Source organism: Bombus huntii, chromosome 1, assembly GCF_024542735.1.
Source record: "Bombus huntii isolate Logan2020A chromosome 1, iyBomHunt1.1, whole genome shotgun sequence".
Taxonomy (NCBI): Eukaryota; Metazoa; Arthropoda; class Insecta; order Hymenoptera; family Apidae; genus Bombus; species Bombus huntii.
Genome location: NC_066238.1, coordinates 12,291,391 through 12,318,061, shown reverse-complemented (window position 1 = coordinate 12,318,061; position 26,671 = coordinate 12,291,391). Strand labels below are relative to the sequence as shown.

Below are 26,671 nucleotides of genomic sequence, written 5' to 3'. Positions count from 1 at the left end.
TGTGTCGCGGTTACGAGAGTTTTCGAAGAATCTGGTTATGGAAGTTGCGAAATATTCCGTGATAAAATCGGTGAAGGGAAAATAGTGTTGCAACCCACAACTACGGGATTAACCCAAAGGGAAAATGTAGCAAGGAACTTTACAGGCGTAAGACATTTGCGAGGTTCGTAATTGCAAAGGTTTCCTATGGGAAAAACGACTTATAAACTCGGTGGATGCAAGACAACTGTACGGTTCGTAGCTACAAGATTTCCTCGTGGGAAAGACAAAGTTGCGAACGTACAACAGCGACCAGGTTCATGGTCATGGTTTCGTCACAGGCAAAATGAAATTTCTTAGAAGTTTCTAGCTACTTTACACGTATAGTTTCTTTTATGGTTCTGACAAGTCCAGGAAGAATATTTCAAGGGAGTTATCCATAACGATTATAGTTCTCACAGATTATCCAGTGCCGTCACGTTATGTCTAAAATTAATTTCTGATGGAACGATTAAGAGTATGGCGGAAGTCTCGAGAGAACTGAAACTTGGAAATTATCGGAACTGGATATCGCATCCAGCTACATAATTCCACGAACTCGTGGAAGGCGGATCGAAGAGGAGAGCGTAATTGGCCGTACCGGGTCGAATGAAAGACAGAGGAGGAATGTGGAATACTTTTTTAATAATACCTGACGAAGCAAATATATATATATATATATAAATCTATGATACATTCGCGTCTCGGGGCCAGTCGTTAAATAAAACTCGTCTTTCATCGCTCGTCCAATTAACTATTTCTTCCATACAAACAAAAGAAAAGTTACAACGAAACCGAACAATGTTCATCCTTTCTATGAATTTCCCTATTTTTCTTTCTTTCTTTTTTTTATACAAAAGCTTCTTAAACTAGTATCATAAAAATCATAAAAAGTGTTCGATTCTTACATATCTGGCACTGTTCCTCTTCGACGAAACTCTACTAACACGTTCGGTCACCAGGCACGAAAATCATCGTTGTTCGACGAACGATTATTAGGAAAAAAAGAACGAGAGAGCACGATTCACTTCGTAGTAGTCTTGCCACTCTCGCGCACTTATCACAGACAATCGACGATGGGCGTTCGTTATGCCCTCGCCACGTTCACGGAATCTTGGTCGGGTTTGGTGGGTAGCGGTCTGTTGGCCATCTTGCTCGCTGGAGTCGACGTTTGAGGTTCGGGTAGTTCCGAGTATAGATGGGCAGTCGCATCGGACGGTTCGGCGTATTCACAGAGCAGAGAATTGGGCCTTTTGTTGTTGCCGGTTTTCGATCCGCCGAGAATACTTTCGCCGAGAGCCTTTAAAAAACTCATGGGTCTGCCCTGATTTCTAGGAGCTTCGAACTTAGGACTGTCTGGAGGCCTGTGGTTTTCAGTCTTCGAGCTAGCGAATGCTTGGTTCGAGTGATCATTGATTAGATGGTCGTTTACGACGTCTGGCGGCAATGGTTGCGGCGCTCTTCCAGCCAAAGTCGCCAGGATAGGTTGAGATAGTCTACTGGTACTGGGAACCGTCTCGTCACCAGGTAGTTCGGCGTACAAGTGATTCTGTTCGTTAGGCCTCTGATCTCGTGGCTCCGTGTATTCCGTCAGAGGTGGTCTAGGTTGTATTCCACTGGGCAATAGTTTCTCCAAAGACGGTGCTTTAGTACCGACACTAACGGAAGGTTTTGCTGCACCTCTGAGTCTCCTTTGTCTCGGCTGAATCACATCGTACGTGTTCTCCTCCCTGCCCGATGGTTGTCTGTCGTTGTTATTGTTGCAGCTCTCTTCCACTTTAATCAGATCGTACAGGTGTTCTATCATGTCCCTTGCCTGATTGTAGTTGTCAGGATCGTTCAGTCGTTCTCTGAGATCCCTCAGGTACTCCTCCGTTAACTCCTCGGGTAACGTTTGCGTCGCTTTGTTCTCGGTATAAGGATACAATCCTTCGGCATCTTCTTCGTCTTCCTCCGCCGGCTCTGCTTGAGTCTCAACCTCCAGAATTCGTGTCTCCGGCTGAAGTCCTGCGTATTCGTGCACGCTTAATCTGGATATCGATCTGGCAGAAGTGGCAGCGGTCATTCCACTGCTGGGTGACAACCAGCTGGCAAAGTTTATCAGATGACCGGACGTTAACTTTGGGCACACGCCGCTACGGCGCATATACAGAATTCCGGAAGCTAAGATGACCACCAGCACGATGAATACAGCTACCACACAGATCACTACGATAATCCTCTTCTCGCGTTGCAATTGCTCAGAGTCGCTCATCTCCACGTCGAAGTAACCCTTGTGCCTTGGATACACGTGTGGACCAACGCTTGGTGGACTGACGCTTGGCTCTGGCTTAGCAGATGGCTTCTCACAGACGATATGACTGCCAGGACCACAGATAATTTTTGTAAAATTGCTCATGGACATGTAGCCCTGTGGGAGATTGAAGCACTTGTCGAGAAGTTGGTCGACTACGCAGAAGCTCGAATCCATCATCCAGGATACAGAGCTGTTCTTCCCCGTCACTTCGCGTGTCCAACTGTCCAGGCCACATCTGCACTTCTCCTTGAAGTAATTATTACCGACTCTGGCAGAATTCACTCGTTGCGAGATCGCCGCGAATTTCAAGGAACCAGGTCTCGCCTTCTCTATGTGATTCCCCGTAAAGGAGAACTCGAAGTTGGGCGCTGATGTCGCGTCCACCTCTGCCATGATCGCGTCGGTTTCCAGATCGATGAAGAGATTGTAGTCGATGGCTATGTGATTCCACTGATGCAGAACGATCGCGCCTTGGTGCAGGTTTAAGAACTCGTTATTGTTGAAGCTGACCGTGGCAGCGGATATGTCGATGGCGCCGGTCTCTACTTCGGACAACCTGCAAACGCGAGAGGAAACTTTGTCTTGAACTTTGCACATTACAGAAACTTTATCTCCAGAAGTTTCAACGTAAAGTTTTTAACTACGTTCGCGTGTTTTCACGAATGGAAAATGGAATTATCTCGCTTCGAGTTACAGATATTAATCTCTCCACTAAATTATGGCGTAATTAATTTTGCTTGTCAACTTTGAAACAAAGCAAACACGAGACATTACCGAATGGGATAAATATTCAAGGTGGAGGAAATTATATTACGATATAATGGCGTAACACATAATTACGTTACGTTTTCACTACCAAAAAAAGAAAATTTAACGACATTGCGATGGTACATTATTTTTACGTTTCTAACGTTGGAAAAATCTAAGCTTTCGTTAACTGTAACGCACAACAGAGTAACGGCTTAACAATCGCGAGTAAGAATACAAACACGCCTGATCAAACAGTAAGCGAGACAAAGGGAAACGAGCGGATCTACCTTGAATATTGTATCGTGAGGTTGTCGTGGCCAGCCCGGAAGGCTCCCCTCTCTATGCTCTTCAATCTGACGTCGACGAACTCTAGGCTTTGGATTAACGCTCTGTCGCTGAACGCTCCGGTCTCGATCTCTAAGATCGTCGCGTTGCTGATAGTCACACTGAAAATCGTCATCGCGCAGAAGGCATTCTTGCGGATCACCTTTGTCCAGATATCATCCATCCGAACCTCTGCAACCGCCGATGGGAATACCGCTGTCGGCAACTCCATGATTCTCACGGTTTGGAACATAATCTGCACTAGCCGAATTAGAAATCGAGATTATAGCGAATTCGTCGAAAACTGTTGCGGCTAGCCTGTTGGAATATCGCCAATTTCTAGCCAAACGTATTTCGCGTATGTATTCCGTTTATCGCGATGGATTTATGTTACGTCGAAACAAATGAGAAATATAAGAGCCATTAAAATGAACTGTGTCGGAGAAGTTTGAATTCTATTATTTTATAATGCATAATTCTTGTTATCTGTTGACGTGTACCAGAACTTCTATTAAGATTTTCAATTCAGATATTCAACATAGGTAAAAAAGCAATATCACATTTTAGTTAGTATAACGTCAAATTAAAATCAAAATTAAAATTAAACGACACAAAATTCACCATGAAAATTTTGTCGGATAAAGAACGGCGGAATCCTAAATATATACGAGCATCACAGAAGCCAAATTGATTGACCCCATTTTTATAAATTTTCAATTTCATTGCCCAGAAACATAAATAATATTCGATCTTTCAAAAAACGTATAATCACTTCCACGAATTTATCTCGGAAGAAAGTCGTATAAATGATCATGAATCCCAAAGTGAATTCTAAAGAATGTCGTCACCTTTCTACTTTTTAATGTAAGAATTTGATCAGTGTAGACTTGACCTTGGTCGCTGGTCCATGTCTGCCGTGTTGAGAAGCTTCGAGTTTGAACGCGTTGCTGGACAGCTCCAGAGTGGGCACCTCCCTAATCGTGATCCAGAGCAGCCTAGAGAAGGCATTCGGTCTGATTCCAACGTTCCTACATCTCGATATCGAAACGCTGAGTGTCCCTCGCGAATTCCTGAACGCGTGGCTCTCTAGGATCACGCTGTTGCACTCGGACACTTCGAGATGCGTATTCGGGGCGCTCAAATTCTGAAAGGCTTGCCTCTTAGCCACCAGACTATAGATCCCCGACACGTGGACTCGTTTTAAAGGAGCGCCATCCGCGAAAGCACCCGATTGGATCCTCAACTCCCTGCAGTGAGAGACCTCCACCTCCATCGCATCCGATGGAATGGTTCCCTCCAGTAACTCCACGTCCTAACAACAAAAAAAGAAAATAAAATTGGTTATTATAGTATGTCGATCCTGTTGGTTGACGCGTTAACAGTGAAGAGAGGTATTTTAATCTTTGTGCCAGTTTCGAAAGGTTGTAAAGGATGTTAGGAACTTTGTAAATCCTCAATATTATAAGGGTTGTTTGGTGTCGAGTCGAGAGAGGTGGGACTTGGGTTACAATGCGGGTGAGTGACGTGAGTTATCGTAGGTAGGTGTATCCTGGATATAAATCATCTTTTGCTGTGAATCGTAGTCGAGAGCTGACTGATGATGCATATCTGATAAATATACACACAACCTGCGAGTGGACTGTACGTATAGAGAGCTCTGTGAGTAAAGGTACTTTGCACTTCGAAACGTCTTATTTCATACGTCTTTCAAAATTCATTCTCTTCGTTCTCATTTCATACGCGCGAGGAAAATTGAGAATTTATCGAGCGGTGAATGATTGGTATTTGCGAAAAACTAGCAGTGAAATTCAGATGACCTGTAATTAGCTATGTCAAAGCGAGGTTGAGAATATTTCCATTTTTATTGGCACTACAGATGGTCAAGGTTTCCACGCAATGGGAACAGAAGAGTTCAATTTGAACCGTCATAAAATTTATGTAATTGCAAATATCATCTTCTCGATGGGATTCTGCTTTCGTAATTTCGTAACGATAAAAAGAGAGGCGACGAATGGCTGAGGGAGTTGGGCAGAGGGATTTTAATAGACCCCCGGGAATAATTTCTCGGAATAATTTACGTGTTACGACTCGGGCGGCGATGAATAATAATCAGATAGTTAAAAATCTCCATAATGAAACGGAAGTCCTTTAGCCCTGTCGCGTTTTAAAATCAACAAGTGAATTTCTATCAGACTGAATTACCAGGCTAACTGGTCGTAGCAACTATGGAAGGAAAAAGGAAGAAAAAATACAAGAGAGAACAGGAGAAATTCGACGACCTGGAATCACTGACGAATTAATGTCGCGATTATTAATTAAACACTCTTACCCTTCTCTTTTGAAATTTTCAATACTATTCGTTTTCTGTGTATGAAATTCAATTACCTATAATTAAGGTATATTTTTCATTCTGTCAGTCAAATGGATATCGCGTCATTTTCAAAATGTCATTTTGTCAAAGGTAAAAATCATATGTCGCATCAAACTTTTCAGAAGAGAAAATGCTATGCAATTGTATCCGATACAACATGTTTGAAGTCCTCGGAAATATTATATCGATGTTAGACGTAGCGTGAACGAGTTCTTGGTTCGACGAGCGGGAGGTGAATCGATAATGAGACGGAAATGGTTCTGCGGGTCGAGTCCGCGTGAAAAATGAATCACGCGACTGTAACACGTACGGTTACTAGGAATATCTACATCATTGGTTATGCGTGCAAGGTTGCGTATCTCTTTGTACCCATCTTTTTTCCATAGTCAGATTTGTATTATATAACGAAACGGCGACGATCGATGTGCCGTTCTGTGGATTGCCATTTACGTGTCGAAAAGGTTTGCTAACGACGTTCTGCTCCCATTGAACCAACAATGATGAAATGAAACGCAAGAACCGGTCTGGAAATTCGAATGTGCTCGTACAGCGCAAGAAATCGAATTGCCCCTGGTTCCTTGTTAAACAACGGAACGAACCAATTGTTTCCTCCTCGTTCTCTAATTGCTCGTCCACGAGGCACGTTTCAAGTGACTTTATCGTCAAAAAGTGTATTTCATAGTAGCTTCGTGCGTTCATCGAGACGCATGTAAATTTGTTTCTTCGAATTGCGAGCATAAACGAAAATGAATCGACTGGATGATAGCGACGAGACCGGTGAACGTTGATTGAATTAGCTTGTTCGCCATCATTAAGCACGCAGACATGCACGCGAAGCTTGCGTTTTCGGTGACATACTAATCACGTTCTCAGCGAAAGAGAAAGAGAGAGACGGTGGGGAGCGAAATTGTTGGCCCACGACGAGTTACCTTTAAAAGTACTTCCGCTGACGTCGGCTTCCTGACTGTTCCCCGCTATCTGCACGTTTGTCAGCGCGCCAGTTTAATGAAATGTTCGAACGCCATGCTAAGCAATAATTCCGCTGTTTCCCCACTTCTCTTTGAATTGTGTACCGAACGAGTCGCGTATACGAGCAATTACCTCCAGGGAACATCGATTTCCTCGGAAGCATCAACGTGGAAAAAGGCAATAGAAAAAAACAAATATCTGTCGTCAATCCTTCGACTCGTAACAAGTCGTGCAAGAAAAATTCATGGTGTGCAAACTCAAAATAGGATACAAGCAAAAGGATGTTTTTCCTAACGTTTCCAAATGGCCGGAAAAATGGAATACGTCTGTCGGTCGGCTTGGTTGTATCTCATTTTTCCTCGGATTTCCCGTACGCGTGCAACGTCCGTGATTTATATTCCAATCGTTGTAGAGTTTATCTTTGCAGAAAAAGAAAAAAAAGGAAATAGACGGAGAGACTATAAAAGGGGTAGAAAGCTATCTGGTAACAGTTTGGAAAGGTTTCGGAACGCTTTTTCACGTCGCTTGGACCGCGCAAACGTCGACTCTAGGAAATCCCTTTTGGACCGACGTTTGAACACGATGTAAGCCGCAGCAGAACTTGAAATTTACATGAGAAAACACGGTGGCAGCCCCAATGCAACGCGTCGACGAAACAGTATAGTGTGTATCGACGGAACGATAACGCTGAAATCGGGACTGGAGTAAGAGGTGACGTTGAATCAGACAAACATGTAGAAGCCCATTTTTTCGACTGACAGAGAGAAGCAGACTACTGAAATTTCTAAAGAAAGAGACAGTTCAGTTCGTCTCACAAAAGACCAAAACCTACTACTGTGAACGTTAGGAGGATTCATTGTACCTGTTGGAAAGCAAAGCTGTTTTCGAGGAGTCTTCGCGTCGGTATTTAGTAAGCCTCGAACGAGAAAATCGAGGCGTCGCGTCAGTTCACCGGCTAAGCCTCCGGCAGACGATTCCTGTAATCCCTTAATACCCTCGTATCTTGCGTTCTGCCTATAGTGAAAAACTCGAGAAAAAATTCTAACGATCGTCAACCTGTGGTGAGATCTAACGCCAAGAAAAATGTCGACTTCGGTACGGATACTCCTAGTGTAGATAGCTGTAACACATTTCAATATTTCCTCTAGCAATTTTTTATTTTCTAGTGATAATATGTTTTTATCCATTGGACATGTCTATTTCGAGATTTATATAGAAATTTGAAATATTAAAGCTTCAAACTTACTTATGTTTGATAGATAATTCTGATTGCGTATATATGAGTTAATTGTAAATTTACTGAAAGATCGTGAAAATCTGTGGAACAAAATTGCACACTCGATTGATCGAGGTTTCATTCGAAGATTATGCGATTTCTGCTACTTTCACGGTGGAACTTCCTCTTTTTCGGATCGGAATTTCCGACAATTTGTTTATCTTTCTCGTCGCGCTATTCTCGGTACGTATCCTCGCATTTCGTTTCTCTGCGAGTTTCGGAGGAAGGCCTGCCCCTTTTACCTTCGTGGCGCAGCTAAATTCGTTATCTGAGGATATTTTGGTTCGCGAGATATCACAACATCCATTGGAGAGTAAGCAGCCCAAGTGATTTCTCCTAGCGACGTCTTGATTCATTGTAATGCGTTTCGTGGCCTACCGGAAAGAAATACGATATTCTTCCATGGAAAGCCTGTGCAGGAGATAATTAAATAATTGTTGTTCTGTCACGGCTCTGGTAAATCACGCGGCCATCTGGTTGCACTAAAAATTCTCATCGAGCCCTAGGCTTCGGCCTTTCTTTGTGGAAAACCACGTCAAATGCTGCTTTAAAACATTTTAACGAAGACTTAAACTTCGATGTTTCACTTCCTACTTGTACATTAAAAATATTACTTCCCTCTTACCCTGATTCAACTTAAGAAATCATTGTTAATATTTAGAATAAAGAAGCAAAAGTATAGTATAAATAAGATATCTACGACTTTAAACTCTACTTTCCACTAACTAGCTTTAAAAGCTATACGTAAATTATCGTAGCATTTTACATTTAAGATTTACGTCTGCCTTCAGCATAAAATTCACATTCTTTTCTTCTAAAAAGATCGTCTTTTACTTTCTCAAACTTATAAAAATGCCTGAAAATGAAAATAAATTATCCTAGAAATTAAAAAGAATCTTGAAGGTTAAAATAAATTATTCTAGCCTCTACATCGTTTCCCATTTAAATTCTGCAATTATCCTGACGCATAACATCGAAACCACAAAGTGTCGCAACAAGTATCCCGAGTTTTCCTCGGTTCTGAGACAGCAACTGGAATGATCGCAGCTACCATGTTCCATGCGTTCACCAGTGAACCGATGATTCACATAGTCGCTCCTCTGTCTCTGCTTTTAATCCACACGCTCGCGATCTCGTCTCTTGCGACACGGTTAAATCGTTGTAACACATATCCGCCATCTGTTTTTCTCGTCGCGTCGTCGATTTCTATTGCAATTCTCCGTCACAATTTTCCACCGTGCGAGGCTCACCTTGAACTCGTGCATCGGCGGAGGTCAGGTGGAAAAGGCTCGCGTCGATCAGACGTCTTGTAGAAACGAGTTGTCGCGCGTCGACACGCTCGTTGCACGGATTAACGCCCACGCGAATGTTAATTAGACCGGGCGAACCGGGACGCGAAACAAGCGAAGGAATGGGAACGGTGTCAGAGAATCTGCCGCGAGAACAATGCGGCTAGTGTGTCTGCAAGTCGCTTGAAATTACTACTCGAAACTTGTTTCTCGATTGTGAAGCCTGATTAGAGGAGTACGCGTGTTACTATGAAGTAGTGGGACGCCACTTCTACTTCGTGGAAACTCGTGGACATGGTGTTTGAGCGAGAAATACATATTTAAATAAATAGAGGAAGTTTGTGGATGGATTAAGACAAATGTGTATCAGAATTAAGTAGTTGGGTCTTCATATAATGGAGTAGTTTTGATGTTGGTAAAAAGATAGTTTCGAAGAAGTTGAATTGTTTTACTGTCGCTTCTCCTGCGATTTCGATTTTTATATCGTGCCTTTATATTAAGAAACTTTATAGATGTGTTTGAAATGGACTGCCGTCACTTCTTTTATTCTATTTGTAATTTTTCCTATGATATAGAAGCGTTATAATTTTATTCATATAAGGAGTTGTCTTGAATCGAGGCTAAGTATTATTCTCGATAAATATTTCAACACGTATGTTTAAACATAACAGCATATAAATGTCTCTTAATTACGTTTATTATGAAGAACGCAATACCATTCAAAGGATTGACGATCTTCCGAGAAAAATGAAATCTAAGAAAATATGTCACGCAAAAATCTTGTTTAGAGTATCAAGAATCTGATTGCAAGACTTTAGGCTCCAGGGAAGTATCGCGGTTGTGTTTGATTTTCTTTCACGGAAAGCGAAACGCAAAGCGGAAGAAATTCAGATCAAGTGAACGAACCTGCATGAAATCATACTGACATTACACTTTACGTGAAAGATGAAGCCGATCGCGTGACGAGAAATGATCGAGGACAGGGTGCGGCGATGCGACTGCAATTACTTCCTGCTGACCACTCCTGACCCGTCACTCCATTAAGAAATGAACTCGAAACGGAACCGTCGAATTACCTTCTGTTTCGCTTATTACTGCAATCTTCACATTATAAGCACCGTGTGCACCGCAAGCCACTACTCGTGTAAACCGTTTTATCGTGATTCGTTTTATCCATTTCATCTCCCTTGGATGCCCTGGAATCCTCGATGTTACCGCATTATGATGATTTCATGCTATCATCTACTCTCAAAAGTAATGAAATAAAATCCTAAATTGATTATGACACTCTCCGAAGACACTAAAGTTTCAAATTCGAATTTTCAATGTTGGTAGAATCTTGAAAAAAATTACCTAAACAAAATAAACGAACTATCACGAGTTTATTAAAAAGGAAGTTCTTCAGTTTGTTAATAAAACGGAATAGCATTGGAAAATGTTAACCATGTTTGCGTCTTGCAATTATAATAGCTGTTAGAGAACTTTGTTCTTTTCCTATTTGCCAAATAATTAAAAATTCCGCAATAACTCAACTATTTGACTAAAAAATACACTCTGCTGAGGATTATAATTAGTCCATTGTTATTTTTCATAAAATAACGTTTGTCGTTTATCACTATAAATAATTCAATAAATTTACAACTTAATTAATTATGGAATCAAAGGGGCGATACTTTTAAGAGTTAAAATTTACGATTAAATGCAAATACTTAAAATCACAATCGACGATAGAGACCTGTAGTAATATCAACAAGACTACCAATAACATCTATAGGTCTTTCCTTTTTTTAAAGATCTTCTCAATTACGTTCCGCTAAGAATACTAAAATCTATTCTGTTGCTGAATTTTAATGTCCACGCCATTATTCCGTTGATGTCATTAAAATTTCATCACTTCTACTCGAGGAAAGAAACCAAAGAAAGTTGGAAGTTTATAAACACGATTCCCCGTAATGTATGATGGTTGACTCGGAGTGTCTTCACGGGTGCATCGGTGACGTCAGGCTCGGTGCATCGCACGGGAACAGCTGGGACGTTCTCCGAAATAAAGAGAAGAACGGGGCCACCAAAAGGAGGGAAAACTCTTCCTAGCAGTTCCCTGCGTAAGTCGAGAGATACACGAGGACACCCGTGCATTTCTCTACGCTCGATGAATGACTAAGACCGCTCTTAAAATTCGTGCCATTTCGCACGCTGACTCAAAAGATGGAACAGGGATAACGTCGGCTATTTCTGCACCTAGTTGCCAACACAAAGAGGAGCGGTCGAATTATGAACGGCTCTTAAACTCCGCCGTCGTAATCGTCTCTACATCGTTCAATTAATTGTGGCATCTTCGGTATGGATTCTAGAACGTTAAATTGCTTCATGCAAGAGGAGGATAATATCAAATTTTGAAAACGATGGCAGATTCTTACTTTATCATTAGATGAGAATTATTTTTCACGAAATTCAAGAGAATATTAAAAATATTTAACAAGCTATGGGACAGACTTGTTTATCTTTATAGATAAACATATTTTTCACACAACCTAGGTGAAAGGTTCAAAAACGAAAAATGCAGAGGATCATCGATGACACAATCTGTCTATGAAATGTTAATGTTAAATAAACTACCAAATTGCCTTAATTACCTCAAAACTTACTTCCCATTAACATACCCTTACATAACTATATACCGTGCAACATAACTAAGAAAAAGTCGAAAATTTGTCAGCACGTTATCGATAGACTAGAGAAGCATGCAACGTCAGTACGCTGTGTTTGAAAAAAAAAAAAAAAAAATTCTTAAAAGGATGCCTAGCGTATGGTGTACAGTTTCAATAGGGGAATGAAGAGCAGTGGTGAGGAAATCTTAGCGAAATAATCGAATTTAGTCGGGTCATAAGCGACAAAAGGGATGATGTTACCCTTAACCCGTAGGGTTTTCGCGTTTCGAAGGTTTCTGTCGTGAAGCGATAGCTATAGACGCGACAACGCGATGTCGTCGTTTAAGGGGAGGTTAAGGAGGAGCTGCGTACGAGAACTAGCCGCCAGAAGCGATGACTGAGAAGAAGGTAAACAAACGAAAGAGAAGTCAGAGTCTCCCAAGATCTTGGCCCCTGAGGAGGCGAGGAAGGAATCTGTGCGAGTTGAAACTATACAAGGGTGGCTCGCTGCCTGAGGGTAAATAAACGATTTAAGACGGTGGCGAATGCACGGTGTGCTCGCGAGATCACGACGAAATCCACAGCGAACGTAAACGGGGAAACAAACGAACCATCAATTAAATTTGCGATTAAGCAGACTTTGCTCGGAGCTCGTAACCGGCGTTATTTGCCATGGAAAAATAGGCCACCGCGGATAGATAGGAACGTGTATACGGCGTTAAACAAAGTCTCATAAATTGCGGAGATAAATTAAAGCAGAAGTGAATTAAAGCCGCGTTGTTGAAAGACAACCGCGACTTCGTCGAAACGAAGCTTTTGATCGCTAAAACCACTCTAGACTGTGGAAAAATGGAAGCACGCGGATATGATTCTTTGCCGTAAAAGATTTCATCGTGCGAGAAAGCAAGGGCGGAAATTTACAATCTCCGTAGAAATTTACGGATACAAACAAGAAAGGTAAGCGCGACGGTATAAATTACGAGAGAGAAATTATGTCGGAAACGCGAACGTTTGTTGGCAACGTCGTCGAGGCATCTGTACTACGAGAATACGCCCAGTTCGAATCGAGCTTCCAGCAGAAGGCGTTCGAAGCACTTCGAGCCGCGTTTCGAAGTACCGTCGACCCCCAAATTATACGGTTGAAGAAATACTCGATCGAGAAGATAAATAATTAAGCAGTATCGAGGAGCGTGTCGCGAATGCCGGAGAGCAAAGCGCCGCCGCAACTGGCTGGCATTTTAAGGCGTCTAGTCACGAACTATCGGCGATCCGCCGGCTGAATCGAAATTGAAGAACGACCGACAATGGCGTTCCCGTGGATTATAACGTGCGCTTCCAGCCCAGCGAGAACTAACGCTTCGTAGCTTGATTTTATGTACGATCCACGGACAGCAACTGACAGTACGAATCAATTTTTTCTCGTTCACAGGAGCAGAAGGTACTGTACGCTCGTTCTTGAATGCTAAATCCGCCTGAGTTACGTGAACAGTACTTGTGTCTTTCCCCTTGCTTCCTTTTTTCTTTATTCCTTTCTCAATTTACGTGCGTGGAAATGGTGTTAAATTCGACAGATGTAGAGCTTGAGTTACGTGGTTTTCGACTATGTTGAAATTCGGACTGTATTTTTAAAAATACTCTACCAAATGATAAGATCACAAAGACGATGTATCGCATAGAATTTGAAAATACAAGTTTTCACCGAGAGGATAATTGAGGCCTAAATCAGATTTGGCTTTTTATCAAAAACTGTTCCAACGTGAAACGACGATAAGCGGTAATATGCTTCTCGTGTTTTACGCCGCAAGTTTATTACTTGCGGACCGTACTTTTTTAAGGGTTTCCATCGTTAAAAAAACTTGTTAGCCGTACGTTGTTTCTCTTATGATGGAAATTCGAGTTGATCTGCGATGACAATAGGATCGGCAACAGAGAAGTCGAGTCGCTTTAAGAACAATGAAACTTTCGAAAGTTTCCGCTCGGTGGCGAACTTGGCGGCGAGTACAGAGGCTAATTGAAGAAACCTAGGAACAGACCTAGTAACAGACCCTCTCTTCTCGTCGAGGATAGTCAGTGTTTTGTAGTTGTAATTCAGCCTGAGACAATCGTAATCGAGTTATTCGAAATTCGGCTAACTCTATCCGACGTGTTGCAGGTGCCTTCGTTGAGGAAGTTAACAATAGCAATCGATGACACTATTTACTAAGTAATATCCATAATTTGGTCGACTGTTTTCATCTGGATCATATTCAGTATATATATCACGAGACAGAGGACAGTGTCCCTTAAGTGTGAACTCTAAGCGATTCTTCTTCAATAATTCATCAGTGGAATGGTTTTTCAATGGAAAAAGATCGGAATATAAAATTCGGAGAACAAAATGGTTATAAATAAATAGTAGATGTTTATGCATTTATAAAAAGTATATAACGTAGAAAAATTCACGGAATACATATAATATGTAAACGATATATAAAATGTCCAAAGTGTAGTGCTCATTTTAATATTTACTTTCCCTTTAAGTTATATTCAGGATAATATAAATTTGCATAAAAATCCGCAACTATATACCTTATAAGCCTACTTCCGGTGAAACGCATTCTTCTCGTCTTATCACGCACCATAACGACACTTTAAGAGAACTTTGTTCTCCTACGTATTTTTTCGTCTGACGAAGCCACGCATTTCACGTGTCTTAACATTTACACTGAAATACACGGTTCTTAATAATAAAAATAACAACGTTATCTAAATGATTTAAAACATAAGGCGAATAATCACACTATCGAAGTTTTTCCTTATACACGTGTTTTATCATCTTTACGACAGACTACGCCTTTCTCAATTTAGAAAATGTTATTTAGGAAAGAAAATTTTAAAACGTCGAGCAGTATATCGAAGTCGATAAACGTCCTTTCGAAGCAGCGTATAAAAGAAAATTAGGTTTGTATTCTACGGAGGAGGTAGAAGAAGGAAGGCAAATAGAAAAGGTTGACGAAGAATGAGAAGAACTAGAATTGCAGTACGAAACATAAAGAGAAGTAAAGAGAGAGAAAGAAGCTAACAAAAAACATTGCAAGAGAAGGATTCAGGTGACGTAGAACAGAAAAGAGTGGAAAAGAGAAAAGCGAAGTATCAGCGAGGTTGATAAGGAAGGCAGAACAGGAGAGTGGAAATAACTAGGAAACAGAAAAGGATCTTCTGGCAATTGCACGGTCGTAGAAGCAACAACGAAGAAGTCAGGGTTCGAGTGTTCGACTTCTCGGTAAATCCTTCGTCGAGATGTCGAAAGTTTCTCTTTGTAAAGTGCTCGAAGTCGCGTTGGAGGATCGTTACTTGACACAGTTGCAACCGAACGAACGCTCGACGAAACCGCAAAAGGGATCTGGTTACTGTTACCGGAAGCTACGGCGAATTTAAAATTCCAGTAGACGCAGGAAGGGAGAGTCATCACAATCATCGAAGCATATTCAAAAAATAAAACACAGTATCGTACGGTAAGGAAAGTTCACCATCGCACGAAACTCTCGAGGCTGGTTAGCTCTTGGAAACCAGTTACGCGGTTTAAACTTCGAAAACAATTTTAAAATTCCCACCGCGTACTTCCCGAGGTTATTAATCTCTGCTGAATTCGTAAAATGGCGCGACACTAATGAGGTCTTTTAGTTTTCGTCGTTTAACGCGTTGCTGCTGAGAACATGACGCGTACCTTGCATTATTTGTTAATCGCTCTCTGAATGTCTTTGGAAATTTAATCCTCGTAACTGTATTATATGTAGATGTACGCTCCATGATTTAATATTTATCAAATGGAAATGTAAGAGAACAGCAAGGGGAAAAATGATAAAAATTGTTCGAGCGAGAATCACGCGATTTTCACGTTCCATGCATCGAATCGGTAGCATCATCCGTGAAATTGTTACAGCCAATGTTTTTCCAATTCATTAAGCTTCGCTCGTTTACAAATAATACCTATTGGTGCGGAATATTTCACAAGTATGAAATGCATTTTGTAAAAGTCGAGATCTGATCTTTATTTCGCCAATTATCAATATACATTTTCAATATATACTCCCAAAACTGTTATCCCTACGATTTACAAATTCCAATTGGTATGGTTCATTTGAGGGATATAATGACTTTAATCTATACCATAGAAGCAATTTTTGTATGAAAGCAATATGAATATGTGAAAACTAATTACATGAAAGTAGATATAATTTATAATTATTAAACACAACATATTGTTTAACAGTATATAAATATTTCCCTGTGATAGGCTGACGTATTCATTGTGAAATACAAAAATGAATACAAAAAATGAACAATTAAGGAAGGTTAAGTCGATGTACCCCTTTAATAGATGTATAAAACATCTATAAAATTCGTCACATCCCTTCTTCTCTCTCTCATTTCCTTTTCTCAAATCAAGCACGATGCCTTCTAGGTTAAACATAAAAAGAAAAGACAAGAAGAAAAAGATTCCTAGTAAATTTATGTAATCAAAATGGAGCAACGAATTCCATCGAAATGTAGGAGATAAAAAGTCTACAAGGCGACACAAACAACGTGACTTTTACTTGGAAGAAAGAATCTGCCGCAAAGTGTGTCGAGCAACTTCCGTTTCAAACCTGACGTACTCGAGTCAGCCTACTCGTTTAACGAAACCACGCTAACGTTGCGTAAGCCTTTGGAATTACACGGAATACGAGATAGGTTTTCGAAGATGATTCGAAGGTGTTAACCGATAATGATGCCTGTAGATCGGATCGGCTAGCGTGCTTCTGCCTCTTGTTCACTTCGAATCATGTTGCGAGACGATGCACGTACGAAACGAGAGACTCGTGAACACGAGACGCCAGGTAGTCGAGGTTCAATGTCCGATCGATGGATCAACTTGCAAGCAACTCTCTTCGTGTGCTCGACGCCGCGTGCTTTCGTCGTAGAAATTATATGACGTTTTTGCGTTTATCAAGTTCTTTCAAAAATCCTAGCAACTTAAACGAGCCTCAGCTATTTCTTCTTCGCGAGAAAAAGTTTTATCCAAATCTTTCAACGATTCTTCGTTGCTAATCCTCGTAATTTCTATATACATTTCCAAATTCATTTCAAATTTTACCGATATAATCACGATAGTTAGATCTCATTGCAGTGCTAGTACAATTTCAAAATATTAGGTGTAAAAGAAGAAATATATTCACAAATAGTATTTACAAGTTTTCAGATGCTTCGTAATCTTTTCTGTTTCACTTTGTGAGCCTATGCATGGCGCTTGTTTTTCAAGTGCTAAAATAGAAAAGAAAGAAAATAATCCAAAGTACTCGAAATGCAATTAGTCAGATTTGGAAAACCAGAAGTGGGAAGATTTTAAATTCTATCCACAGCGGTATTATTTCATAACATCGTTAGCGGGCAGACCGCAAGAGCGGGGCCGCAAAACCACTGCATTACGCTTGTACACGCGTGTGGTGCAGCTAGGGGCGCCAAAGTGTGCACCCCCGCGATATCGTGTCCCATGAATTTCGCGGAGCTTGCAGCGCCGTGCTCGTCATAGGAATGCCGGAAGTTAATTCGTGGAATGATGGTGTATGCGCCGCTGCTCCTTCTACCCGCGCACGAAATTACTTTTCCCCTATCCGTGTGGGGTCGCCCGGCACACGAAACTGAGAGATACGCGGATCCCCCGCCATTATATGGCGCGTCCTCTCGTCCACGCATAATTCGATTAATTGTTCGAGCATCCAGCCTTCACTACGGACCTAACTGCTCCTCTTCGATGGATTGACACAACAGCGTCTCTTTGTTGCCATAAGATCTCGAATGCATCGTGATTTTCTAATGTTAACTTTTGGAGAAATATAGATAATACTTTAAAGTAGAATTATTTTTTGTGAATTAATTGAAACAAAATTATAAATGAAATGCTTAATGCAATCGCTGATCCTTGATGGGGTAATATCGTTATTAATATAATTTATAATGACAATTTTTTTCTTCTGCAATTTAGCAAGTATCATTTGAATTTTACGACTCTCTAATAGAATATTATTCGTGTATATTGCTTGCTGTTAATTGTATTAATAGCAAATGTGTAACATAACTATATGATGCTTCTGACAAGCGTATCGCAGTAGTTCGTAAGCGACACCTAAAATCATGAATAGCGTCGTAGATTGTGAACTACTTGAGACACTCGAAAACGTCGAGTACCGTTCCAAAGTTAAATCTACTTGGATAATACGTCTGTCAGCAGCTTTGCCTTCGAATCAACGACGTTTCAGTCTAACTGCAACTAATTTTCAATCCTGATAATCTCTCAAATTAGACATTTAACGCGATAACATCGAAGACTATTAAACTATTTTTTGCAATAAGATTTATGCGAGTATTTCAACAATAGTTACGTTCGGAAGGAAGCTGTAAGACGAGATCGTGTACGATAAAATCACGACAGACAGAGTGATACAAATGCAATTCTCATGCATTTCCTTGGTAAACTGAGCCCGGAACGAATTTTTATTTCCGTGGAAAACTTGAGAAACGCGGCGTTTAAGACGGAAATGCGGGAATAGACACAGAAAAAACTTGGGTCTGGACACGGTCGACCTACGTCGCCATGGGTCTGACAAGGTCATCGTGGTTGCAGCTGAGAACTCGAAACAATAAGCCCGTTATTAGTCCAGTTTCCTCCGAGGATACGTAACTTGGATAATATTCAGAAAAAAAGAAAGATGAGCGTAATAACGTGCTCATCAGTGTTCCTCAACTTTTCTTAAACGTCTCTTCTGAGCTAGCCACGTGCCAGTGCCATCCATAGCACCTGAGAACGTGCCAACGTTTCGTATTTAAGACACGAGATATATTTAAAATATAAACTGGTTACCTGCTGTAGATGAGCACTCGCCATGAACGTAATAACGTAAGGGAGAAGGTTATACGTTATAGTTACTGTGACATTATTTTGCGCGACACCTGCTATGATGTCGGCACTTCGTACTTAAATTATGAAGAAAGTTTAGAATATAAAGATGGTGATATATCTGCTTTATGGGACAATAGAGAAGCTGGCAAAGTATTCCAACTTATGGCTGTGTTGGAGAAACTGAAAATTATCGATATATCGTTCATTCGAAAATGTTTCGGTGTATATCATCGAGTAATTTACAGAAACTTCTGTTTACACAAACTGTTACGAATCGACTGGTTAAACGTGGGGAACTTTAGCCGTGGTACGAGAGACTCGGTCAACACGCATATGTCTAGTGTGACGTTTCGATTGCGACATTTCCTTTCACGAAGCCACGTTTAGATCTCGACAAGATCGCGTGTTTCAACGATCGACAAATGATCTCAGCAATTATTGAATCTCTTCTCGGAATTGTAAAGCAGTAATCTATATCTCGTTATGTGAAACATACTATTCTATAAATCATGTATTCTTGTGAGGAATAAAACGTATAAAAAAATCATATGAATTATAGTACTATTGTATTAAATCTGAAGCCGAGGATTAAAGGACACTTCGAACTATGATCAATTAAAAATCTTCCAAATCGTCTCATTACTGTTTTAGACGTCGACATACCTCATGAATAATTCTTGCGCGATTTTGTAAACGTGTACGCGACGAATTGCATACGAAGAGACAAGAACAGGAGCAGCAGTGAGAGAGAGTGAGAGAGAGATGGAGTAAGCGGGCCACTTCGCACGTGTGGCCAATCGCGATAACTCGAGTGTGCTCGCGGGGTGTTACAGAGAATTATCGTCGGGAATGAACGAAGCAGGATGTCGGCTATATCTACGCCCCCGAGCGAATTCTCCAGACAAAGCAGGCAAACCGCAATCGGGCCAGATGCGCGTGCACGTATTGTGTACCGAGGACTGTCCTAAAATAATTTATCTGCCCGCTGGGGATACACGAACGCATCGTCGCCCTGGCTGATAATGCGCTGCGTACGCTGCAATCTCGATCCATGCGGTTTATTGGGTTATCGAAGTTATCTGGTGCGTTAACCAGCTTAGATCCAGCGTCAAGCTCCGCCAAGGATTTCCGTGGGTTTCAATTGCGATGACGCACACAAGATGAAGGCAGAGTCACGTCGAGACACGGAAGATCGTTACTTCGCTTGAATACTATGCGGTATTCGATCGTGGAATAGGAAATAAGGGGTGAAAATTTGTTTAAGAAATTGTTTCGAAACGAAGAGATTGATTAACGTTCGATAGAGACTGAACGTTGATTTATCGTCTCTCGTTACAGCAGCCCTTCATAGATAATGGGTGATATTTATTGCAAGAAGCTTTATCTATGGTAATAGGTTCAATATTCTCCTAGTTTCTTCTCGAAAGTCAAAAATGTCGACGCTGGATTATCCGCGATGTTCGATAACGAATTCCAGAAGGAGGCTGACTCTTATCGAGTCTTCACCGAGCGATAAATGGAGCACTGTGAAAGAGAAGAGATACAAAAAAGAGAAAGAAACGGGTTGTAGCCGGTTCAAATGGGAAAACGTGGCCGCGTACGGGGTGAGCGCCGTCCGGACGATAAACGACACCCATAATTTTTCCCCTCCGCGCCCCGTCATCGCACCACACAACGCACCCGCATGATTACGCGTCAGCCGCTCGGTAACACCCAGAGATTCGTCGTGGACCGAAGTGTAATTCGTTGAAAGAGCCTATTGTGAATAAATTGAGCCGGAGCAAGGATTGGGCAGCAGTCAGAGGCGAGGTTCGACGCGGTGTTCTCTCGCCATCGCGTGGTCCGTTTTGTGCGCATGAAATTCCCACCGCGACCTGCCTCTCCCCCTCTGACACCCCGTGAACCGTCAATTTATTAATCCAACGACCGCGTTGGTCGACCGACGGCGCGGGTATGAAAGACCTCGCAGAGGTGCGACCAGCTCTCGTGAACGCACGAACTGTCGTTATTGTCGTCGTTTAGTTGAAATCCGTGGTCCGATCTATAGGTCACGATCGCCCCATTTTCAGAAATCGTCCGAACGATAATTGGATCAGATAATTAGACGACGAACTAACTGGTCGAATGTATTATTCTCTTGTATTATTCTCCTGTATACATTGTACATACACATATACATGTACATATACGCAGCCTCGCGCTTATAACCGGGGAACGTTCGCTTCCGTTGTAACTGGCTGCTTTTATCGTTCGCACGACTGCACGCTCGTTCTATCCGATCGCCAGCTTTATTTGCCTTGCTTGTACGATCATAACTGTGCACAATCGTTATCGTATCGTATCGTTCGAAAGCCAGGAAAGTTGGATGGAATTAATCGGCGGCACGCGTTGACCTCGTTATTAATTGACGAGTACGCCGGTCCTGATCAGGCCATTGATATCGGCCAGCAATTGAATTTGCGACACGCTGCTCGTTTATCAAGGAAAACAGCATAACCCAACACGGCATGGCACACGCCTATGCTCTATAACTGGAATCGTTGCGCTACAGCAATTTGCGGTCAACGTCCTCTCCCCGACGGTCGGCGATAAGGTTAATCACCGATTTTTCGAATCCAACTACGAACCAGTAGGAAGATCAAACTGTTTACGGGGCTGATGGGAGAACAATGACGCCGGTCAGACGCGGAGAAATGTGATGGAATCGACGACAACATGTTATACAGGGCGGTCTCTCTTCGTTCCTCGTACGACCGCCGACTTGCAGAGCTTGGTTAACCCTTCGGCCGGAAGTTGCGCGCGGCGGAAGCCACGCTAGGTTTAGGCGAACGCACCAGCAAACGATTTCGTGGGACCTATCGCGTCGATCTACACGGGTTTGCCCTTCGGCTCCGGTGCCTCTCTGAATGTATAAACACGAGGTTCGTGCCACGAGGTTCCTCGAACCGGCGTGGCGTTTAACTGTTCAGATGGGAATGACGGACGTGCTCGACTCCGCGTGCGTTGTCGAGGAAGTGTTCCAATCGGTTTCTCGCTATCGCACGAGAATCGAGAATTCTGACGAGACGATCGACGCTTAATATTCAACAGGAATACGATTATCGATCGCATTGACGTAACGATTTGATGAATAAGATATGTATACGAACAGTTTGGTACCTACGTGTTACCTAAGATAGATTTATCTTATCTTTGACTCTTCCACGATAAAGTAATTTCGATTGATCGTGGAAGAATACAATTTGAGTCCACGGGGACTAAATCGCAATTACAATTGTCGACTTAACGCTATCGTGATGTAACCGTTGCTTGCAACGCCATTGGTATCTCATTCAACTGACTATCATAATCGAAAGCCCACGATTAAAGAAAGCCTGACGGGCATTTAACGCAAATAACCGTACTGGGTCTGTAAATAGAATTAACTACGCTGGAACGATAAGTGACGTCGTGGCTGGATCTGATTCGATTAACAAGTAAATTTTATCGGCGGCCATCGCGGACGAATGATGTCATTGAACTAAAACCAGGTTTACGATACTTGCGACAAAGAAAAAATGAATCGTCGATCGTTCCTCTATTCTTTGATTCGAGACACCCGGTATACATTGCAATGCGTGTCACGCCTACGAGTGTCGCGTCAGGCGTTTGTCGGATCGACAGAAATTACTTTCAATCGTACTATACATAGTCGACTCGGCAGCCACTTCACAGAGAAACTATACTTCGATGATAACAGAAGTACAAAATAGCAACATACCGATATTTCAATCTCGTATCAAGAGTTTTTAACGAAGAACTTCGATACGTAGAACTGTAAGGAGTTTTAGCATCGTTTATGAATTCAACTACATCTAAGAAATCGCTAACGGACCATGAATAAATTTCTGCATTGCAAACGTTATGTAGAACTGGTTATCCTTGCATTGCCGTGCGTTACTCTGATCGAAATACCGATAGGCAATAATGAGGAACCCAGTTCACAGTCAAGAAGCGTAGCGTGTATCGATACTTAACCCGGCTATCAACCATAGAAATCAAGACCATCAATTACGCGACGCGTTATTACCATCTAAGTACGATCTTCTTTCGATACGTACCATTGGCAACTTCAGAATAAGATCATCTGAGAAGTGAAACAGTTATACTACATATACACAGTGGCATTCGAAAGTATTCGAATACTTGTAGATATGTACCTTCTATGAATTATAATTTCTACATACATTCTGTAATTCCTATATAATTCATTTTATAATTTCTATATATATGTTTCTCAATTGGTTTAACAAATATGGTCTTGACAAACATGCCTCGTTACGGTGCTAATGAAGTTTCAAAAAATCTTGTAAAAGCGCATAAAAGTTTTCTATGGTTAAACGTTCAAATACTTTCGCGAGCCATCGTATAACACCTAATCAGTAAGATTGAATTTTACGTTGTTCAGCATTTCCATTTCCTAGAAGCATCGGTTCGAAACTTTTCGCGAGCCATTTGCTTCTTGCTGGTAATTCCATTTTTGAGTTGACGGTTTTGATCGCCGATAGAAAACATCGCGTTTTCATCGTATCAGAACGCGGGCCAACAACAATAGCAATTTGTTATCCGGTTAGCAGCCGGTGCATCCGTTCTAACTCGATTCCAAGTTTCTTGCGGAAGTTCCAGCTTGAAGCTGAAGGTGAGAGAACGAGCCTGGTTGGCTCGCAACGAGTACCGTGCCACTGCTGGTCGGTGGATCGCTTGGACTGCATCCAGCCAAGCGAGGCTGACAACGGGAACGGCAAGTGGGACTCCGGATATGTATAATGCGCCAAAATGTGCTCATAGGAGACGCCTGTACAGACCGTTATGCCTTCGAGTTTCCCATGTGCACGTTACTATGTGATTCCCGCCATATTCACGGACCAATGATTTGTACGCTAATTCCTGCAATGGAGCGCGATCCACACTGTCTTTTTAGAAACTTTCACCATCGACTGTCGTAAATGCTGGATAGTAACGATTTTCAATAATTTACGGTTAAATTAGAAATAGTAATCGTTTGGCAGAAATTGTACTATGAGTACAGTATCGACTTATTTTGGGAGGAAAATGCAGAGATTTGGTAATTCGAAGGATGATTTAAAACTTCGTTTGTAAGACATTTGGAAAACGTTTTTTCGATTTGCATATTTTCTAATAGTATGTGATTTAATTTTAAAGAATAAAATCCAGAAATACCGAGTTTAAGTTTAGAAAACATCCGGTTGGAAAGTTACGTTCGTTACAAGAGTTACTGCACGTGGCGTAGCATACATTTACAAAACAGTAAATCACAGCATCGAGTGTGCAGGTGAGGTTGGGTCTGAGTTTGCGGTTATGTTATATATTGAATTTGGTTTAGGTTAGGCCAAATTTTAGTTAGACTACGGTTAAATTCGAGTTTAAATTAGATTTGGAAAATGTTCTAAGCTCAAGACAAATATCTTCGGAACCTATCTATCGAATATTGTCAAAAGATAAGAAGTTAACTGATTAAGGTTGAAGTTCAAGTGTACGAGATACACGTGTTTCTAATATTTTGAAAGAAACCTTTGTTCTTAAGAACAAGGAGCTGCTTGAGTTTTGACACTATAGCAAGAGTAAACGTACTATTTAGCTAGACCGTGGAACCGCGAAAAGATTCCATTTTTAGATCGCGCAAGAAAGATCGTATATACGGGAGATGCTAACAATAAGTTATAGCGCGCAGAGCGCGAAGTTGGAAGCCGAGAGTTAGTCATCGGGCGCGCATTTGCGTCGCACGTTTCCAGCATCGTTATCATGGCGGTTGTGAATTTTAGCGACAAAGATATCTACGTGTAACATGAATTTCAGCGACAGAGATATCTACACGCAACGTGAATCGGGACGTATAACATCGTGACGATGGTATCTTCGTTGAGGATGTCTGCATCGCGTGCATCGCAGGTTAGTCACGAAGAGGGTACTTGTTTGTTTCATTCACCTGATCGTTGGAGAAGACACACTTGACGTTAACCCAACGGTGTGCCTTGACGGTACAGTTGCACTCGTCCATCGCGCATATTCCGGGCGGTGCACTCTCCACGTTACCAAGCAGAAATACTAGACACCACAAAAACACCGACCATACGATAGCACGATCACACTTTAGCCCATTCAGGGCACTAAACACTCTTCTTCTGCCGCTCATCTTCGTTGATCCAAGACGATCCTCCGAGGGAACAAAAGGCCGCGTTGTTCAACGACCGCGATCGATCGCCTTCGATTCTCTTGTGCGAAGATCTTCCTCACATCGTTTACAGCACACCGTTACTCGTACGCAAGGCACACTTTCATCGATCTGGATCTTCCTCGACCCCTCTTTCTCTTTTTCGAAGTCGGTTACATCTGTCTCGATTGATCGAACACTTGAAAACTTTCCTTGTAAAGAAAACTTCTTATAGACACACCCTGCTTGATGCTTTAATGCTGCGATACGAACAAAGGTCAGGGCAAATACCACGGATCGTTGGATTTTAGACTCTAGAAAGGCATCGATCGCGCCTATCCCTGTATCCTTTCGGAACAGGATTTCTGTCGAGTGATCCGGAACGCGCTCGAGGACAGGGAGATCAGAAGTGGACGGAAAACTGCTCGAGCGGATACCCGCCGCGAGCTAATCCAAACACGCGCGCGGACGGCTTGTTTCCGATGAGGTGGGGCAACTAGAAGCCAGCTGACGCGATCATGACGGAGGTTGCTTTCAAACTGTGGTCGGTGGCATGCACGATCAGTGTCTCCTCCCCACCAAGAACCGTATTCCTTGCCTTGGTTCGCTCTCTTGCGTTACTCTCCCTCTTCGGTCTTTGAAAAGATAAAAGCCAGGCTACGAAGCGTGTTCGAGTGGCCGGAGGGGCGCACTGTTCGACGCCGGTTCGACGAGGTTCCTCCTGTTTGGGACGTGACGAAGAGAGAAGGGCTTGGCTCGCTCGTAGGATCGGGACACCGGTTTTCGTGCAGGTCGCAGGGTCACCGGACTTTCTGCCTTCCAAGGGTTGACCTTGACCAAGTTACGGCCAAACAGCTTTGTCTATCGCGAATCACGGGTCCTCGTGACCGTGCTTTACGTAACACGTGTTTGTGTGCGGTTTGCCAAGCAAGTTATGTTCGTGGGAGAGCAATTGTACCTGTTGACGAGCGATTGATATCGGGTTATATTTTTTTTACTGCTCTTTCCTCATTTGTTCCTTTTCTCCTGTGTTAGAATACGCTTTCTGTGGTTTCTGTATGTGTTATTTTGATCGGTTTGAAGTAGGAAGACAAAATTAGCAATACCAGGAAATATGAACTTCGTGATATATAAAAATGTAGAATGAGGATTTAAAAAATTATCGTATCAAGCTTTACTTCGTCAACTTTAAAATTTTCAAGTTCCAATAATCTAGTCTAAACTTCGCTCGTAAGGTCAGTTATATCCACTCGGTTTGAAGTAGGACAATTTGGCCGTTGTTTATGATGGTTATCAAGAAATATTAGAGGAAGAAAGACATCGAGAACTTTTAAACAATTTGAGATTTATACATCATTTTGTTCCGAGATTTTTAAGTCTTAACTGAGCCTCTAATCTAAGCTACGCTCATAAGGCTCGTGATATTCGTGCAGAAATGGCCAAAGAGGAAAAATAGATGAGCCATGGAAGCACTGAAAGTCGAATTACGCGTTTTCTCTGGCCTGTTCGTAGAAAACTCGAAACCTAACGCAAAATGCGCAGCGTGAAAACGAGACGAGATCGGAAGCGTCTCTTCATAGCCACGTCTCTTTTCATGGTA

The 26,671-nt window shown here is 41.9% G+C and overlaps 2 protein-coding genes across 11 annotated transcripts in view; one reads left to right on the top strand and one right to left on the bottom strand.

Annotated features, from left to right (window-relative positions):
* LOC126863494 (E3 ubiquitin-protein ligase MYCBP2) overlaps nucleotides 1-26,671 on the top strand; it is a 261,502-nt gene that overhangs the window by 221,520 nt on the left and 13,311 nt on the right. The gene's annotated exons all lie outside the window — the stretch shown is intronic.
* On the bottom strand, nucleotides 644-25,623 carry LOC126863599 (uncharacterized). Of its 2 annotated transcripts, none has more exons than XM_050613900.1 (4): nucleotides 24,847-25,623; nucleotides 4,281-4,700; nucleotides 3,352-3,644; nucleotides 644-2,870 (listed from the first exon to the last, which is right to left on the bottom strand). In XM_050613900.1, the coding sequence occupies exons 1-4, from the start codon at nucleotides 25,051-25,053 to the stop codon at nucleotides 1,106-1,108; spliced, it is 2,685 nt and encodes an 894-aa protein (XP_050469857.1). In that variant the 5' UTR covers nucleotides 25,054-25,623; the 3' UTR covers nucleotides 644-1,105. The 2 variants fall into 2 exon arrangements, with proteins under 2 accessions (XP_050469857.1, XP_050469866.1); XM_050613909.1 differs by lacking the exon at nucleotides 24,847-25,623 and adding an exon at nucleotides 7,591-7,748.